The following is a 4,341-nucleotide window of genomic DNA, read 5'->3' as shown; positions in this document are numbered from 1 at the left end:
TCTCTCTGTTCTGTTGGACTGAGCAGCTCCTCATTGTTTAAACACTGACTGGTTTGTTGCACAGAGTGGTAGAAGTTTATTAGTATCTTCCTTCCCAGCAACTCCAGACCATAATAAAGCTGCTAGCTAGAACGCGCTTCAGTGTCGTGTTGTGAAAGGAAGCAGCCGCCGTGATGACCTGAACGTTGTCTTGCAGGTGTTGTTCTGATGGAAATGGCAGAAAGCCACTGGAAGCTGCACACTGAACTGGAGGAGAATGTAAGTAGCTTTAAATCATATTTCAGAAATACAAAGTGATAAATGAGTAAATGTTTGGGTTTAGCCGTGCGCCGGTTTCCAGAACSTCTGGTTTGATCAGTAGATCTTAGATTTSAGTCCAGATATCAAGTGCAACAGAAGGACGTTTCCACCGTGTTGGGCTGGCACTGGGTTACCGGGTGGAGATGTTGGCACGTCTCCCTGTAGGGGGCGCTCTGCGACGATCTGAACGTTTCTCTCTGCAGTTCAAGCGGTTCCACAGAGAGATCATCGTAGAGCTGGAGAAGAAGACGGATATGGACGTAAAGTACATGACTGTGAGTGTTTGACTTCAGCGCCTCCGTCTGAAGGACGTCCATGTCTCATGTCTCCGTCTTCCGTCTGTCCCCAGGCTACCTTCAAGCGCTACCAGACGGATTACAAACAGAAGCAGGAGTCTCTGGACCGCTCCCAGACTGACCTGAAGAAGCTCAGGAGGAAAGGTCAATCCAAGCACGCGTTCAAGTACGACCTCAAGGAGAACGAGGTGAGACCGCCACACTGCCCCGACCTCTGACCTCTGACTCTCCAGGTTCTGCTGAATGATGATGGCCGGGCCAGACGGATCCGCCCTCTGGGCAGCTCAAGGCGTCGTCATAGCAACGCCCTTCTCCAGATGTGACTCTATGAACCGGTGTCGTTTCGGGGTTGAACCCAGTCGCCACAGCYGCAAATCCTGTTGATTTTCTAAATATATGATCTGAAAATCTGGAGAAGGAGGAGACTGACGTGAGATGTTTCAGGTTAGGTGATAAAAACAGAACCAGGGGGTAAAAATGGCATCCCGTCCCGTTTTACTCAGAATGTGAAATCTAGTTGAAGGCTGAAGATGGAAGAGAAGACCCTGAAGTCTGTTTTCCATGTGGGAAGTTTCTCCCTGACCCCMTCCGGCAGAAAAACTCTTCCTCACACAGCTCTCCTCATCCTCCTCCAGTGAACCTGAAAGAACAACAGAAAATGTTTTTCTCTCTGCTGGGGTGGTTAATGTTTGACCGTCTGCTCGTTTCCTGAACTGGATCCAGCTGAGGCGGATTAGGGGCCGGACTTCAGAGACGGACGAAGCTCAGCAGAAGAGCCTTGAACACTTTCGGTTTGAATACTTTCTATTCCTGATCAACCGGCTCCAACAGCTCATCTTTGACCTGCTGGAGCCTYGGCTGTTATTTCCCTCASTTCTTCATAAAATCTGCTGAACTCGTGYCTGTTTATTCATCCAGGGGGTTTTAAGCCCCGCCCTCTTAAGCCCCGCCCTCTTGGCTTCAGGTAAACATTTCTTTACAAGCAGATGAGGGACGAACAGAAATGTTCTCTTAAAGATCATCTCAGGAATCTCATAGCAAACAGCTGAGTCACAGCTCTGAGGTTTTCCTGCATGTTGACTTTTCACATTTTTACCACGTTATTAATTAATTTATAAATGTCACAGTTTTGATATTTATAAATATCTAGCTGTTTTAGAGCCAAATRTTAGCATAAAGCTGATATTTTAAATGAATAACACGATGAAAACATGAGCCCCATTTTTCCTGTTATAACAGGTTTTATACTTCAGTTTGTTGCTGTTGATTTGGACGGTGTAGCTTTACAAACGGCCCCCATGGATGTTTGGACTAGGCCGTCCCAGAGTCCTCTGTAACCCAAGTGACAGGCCGTGTYGAACCCGATGTTTGGTCCCTCCAGAACCAACCCAGAAGCTTCGAGCTGAAGCTCTCCAGCAGCTTCAAACCCGTGTGGACGACTTGAGGACAGGCAGCACTGAGTCAGAGCTGCTGCTCCTCTTTCTCTGCTAATAGAAGGAAAACCAAGAGAYGAGACTCGATCACCATGACGATCTGGAGAAAATGGAGGAGACGCAGCAGAGAAACGGTTTGGTGCAGTCAAACCAACATGAAAGGGAAATTATGAATGTGTGTTTGACGCCCAAAGCTCCTGAACTCAGCAGAGCCTTGATCTGCCGTCTGTCAGCACCAAACAGCTGGTTTATGGGGCTGATGAGCAGCAAATACGTGACGACGTTCACYGATTCAGACAACACAGGAAACCCTGGACAGKGAATCCAGGTCCTCATGTCCRGCCCGTGTCCCCTGCTGTGTCTCTGCAGTACCTGGAGACCATCTCGTCCCGCCAGACGGACATGCAGAAGTTCATTGCTGACGGCTGCAGAGAGGCGCTGGTGGAGGAGAACAGGCGCTTCTGGTTCCTGGCCGAGAAGCACTGCATGTTTTCCTCCCAGCTCAGCAGCTTCCATGACAAGGTGAGGACGGACGAGGACCTGCGTCTTCCTCGGTGGGGTCACGACCTTTAACCCTCTGTCCTTCTGTCCGCCAGGCCAAAGAGCTGCTGAGCAGCAGACTGCCCACCTGGCAGGACAAATGCAGCAACGTGGACAAGGTTCCCGACACGGTGACCTCCATGATCCAGGGTCTGTCCGCCGACCCAGAGTCGGCTCAGACMCAACACCACAGCAAGGTGAGAACCTGCTGGTTCCGGTTCTGGTCGTGCTCAGTGAAATGTTCTGACAGAAGATCTGAGGAGCCTCATAGGATCCTAAGGTTCTGTTTCTGACTAGAACAGATGCTCATGTTACTTTAGATCAGTAGGAACTGGGTCAGAACCTTTCGTCTGTCGTTTGGGTCAAAGAGCAGAACCCAGCWGCGTGGGAACTTCCTGCTCAGTCCACATGAGACGTGTTTGCTCTCTAGCTCTGGGTAAAGTCCAGCTAAAGAGGAAGTTCTGGCTGAGTTATGGTTCTGATTTATGAGGTTCTGGACCCGAGACATCATCTGAGTTTCCTTGTTGTTCCTCAGAACCACGTGAGCCCACTGACTCCACCTCCGGCGCCGCCGCTGAAGATCAGCCCACTGGCCAACATGTTCAACCCTGAGCCCAGAATCCCTCTGAGCCCGTCTTCGGACCTCGGCTCAGGTACCACCAGAGACACGCCTGTCCAGAACGCTGCGCCGTCCCGGCCAGGAAGTCCTCCTGAATGTCCCTTTGTCCTCCAGAGCAGGGCAGCCTGGGAGACCTGTCCAGGTCCACGTCCATGTCCTCCGGTCTCAGCGGGGGGACCAAGTCCCGGGTCAGGACCATCTTCCCCCACACGGCGGGCAACAACGACACGCTGCTCAGCTTCGACCACGGTGATGTCATCACGCTGCTCATCCACCGGGAGAAGGACGGCTGGCTGTACGGAGAGCTGGACCGGACGCAGCGGTGAGTGGTCAGGGTCCAACAGGACCGCAGGAGGTTCTGGTTGGTCTATGCTAGGTACCCGTTGATGCCTAGTTCTGGACTAGCCCAGATTAAGGTTCTGTWAGCACATAAGTGGAGAGCAGAACTTCATCCCAGTTCAGTTAAGAGCCAGTCAGATYKGGTCCGGTCCGGATCCTGGTATCTAGAATTCAGTCAAAATTCTGTCCAGYTCAGTCCGATGCTATCCARTCCCTGTCATCACATCCAGATCCGGTTCCTATGGGCCAGATCTGTAGGAACYGGGCCAGATTCGGTTCCCACAGGGCAGAACTTGGAACTTTCAGTTCCTTGCTTAGTGCGACTCCTGGACAGGTTCTGCTGGATGGATCAGAACCAGCTTCAGGTGTCAAAGTGGTGGACCCAGTGGCCTCAGACAGAACCACAGCAAGCTGGTCAGAACCGGTTCCCCCCAGGACAGGAGGAAAGCTTCAGTTCCCGGCAGCGGAGGCGGTGACTCAGGCGAGCTTCACATCGCTCAGCTGGACGGACGGGTTCAAGTCTTTCTGTTGTGAAGCAGCAGGGTAGAAAGTATGCCTGGTATGTTTCCCTCTCTTCCTCTCTGAGGCCYTTGGTGGAGCTTCATCAGCTGCAGGTCCAGGAGGAGCAACTGGTTCTGGTTCCTCCACGTGCTTCAACTGGTTTCCTGTCAGTTTCTGTGCCGTCGTCTCGTTAAGATGCTGAAAGTCCTTCAGACTCTGAACCGTCTGATGAGCCGACGGTTTCTCCAAATGTTCTGACTGCAGATCAGACATGATGGCAGCGCTCATCTGGTGTGTGTGTGTGTGTGTGTGT

The 4,341-nt window shown here is 51.7% G+C and overlaps 1 protein-coding gene across 1 annotated transcript in view; it reads left to right on the top strand.

Moving 5' to 3' along the window:
* Positions 1 to 4,341, top strand: part of baiap2l1a (BAR/IMD domain containing adaptor protein 2 like 1a) — a 13,379-nt gene that overhangs the window by 5,628 nt on the left and 3,410 nt on the right. Inside the window, exons 3-9 of the mRNA XM_017310670.1 lie at positions 197 to 258; positions 504 to 575; positions 650 to 784; positions 2,399 to 2,551; positions 2,626 to 2,766; positions 3,105 to 3,222; positions 3,303 to 3,510. Coding sequence (XP_017166159.1) covers positions 197 to 258; positions 504 to 575; positions 650 to 784; positions 2,399 to 2,551; positions 2,626 to 2,766; positions 3,105 to 3,222; positions 3,303 to 3,510 — 889 coding nt within the window. The remainder of the gene's footprint in view (positions 1 to 196; positions 259 to 503; positions 576 to 649; positions 785 to 2,398; positions 2,552 to 2,625; positions 2,767 to 3,104; positions 3,223 to 3,302; positions 3,511 to 4,341) is intronic.

The sequence above is a fragment of the Poecilia reticulata genome, linkage group LG19 (assembly GCF_000633615.1).
Source record: "Poecilia reticulata strain Guanapo linkage group LG19, Guppy_female_1.0+MT, whole genome shotgun sequence".
NCBI classification, from domain to species: domain Eukaryota; kingdom Metazoa; phylum Chordata; class Actinopteri; order Cyprinodontiformes; family Poeciliidae; genus Poecilia; species Poecilia reticulata.
The sequence above is the reverse complement of the archived record's forward strand: the minus strand, read 5'-3'. Positions and strand labels throughout refer to the sequence as shown.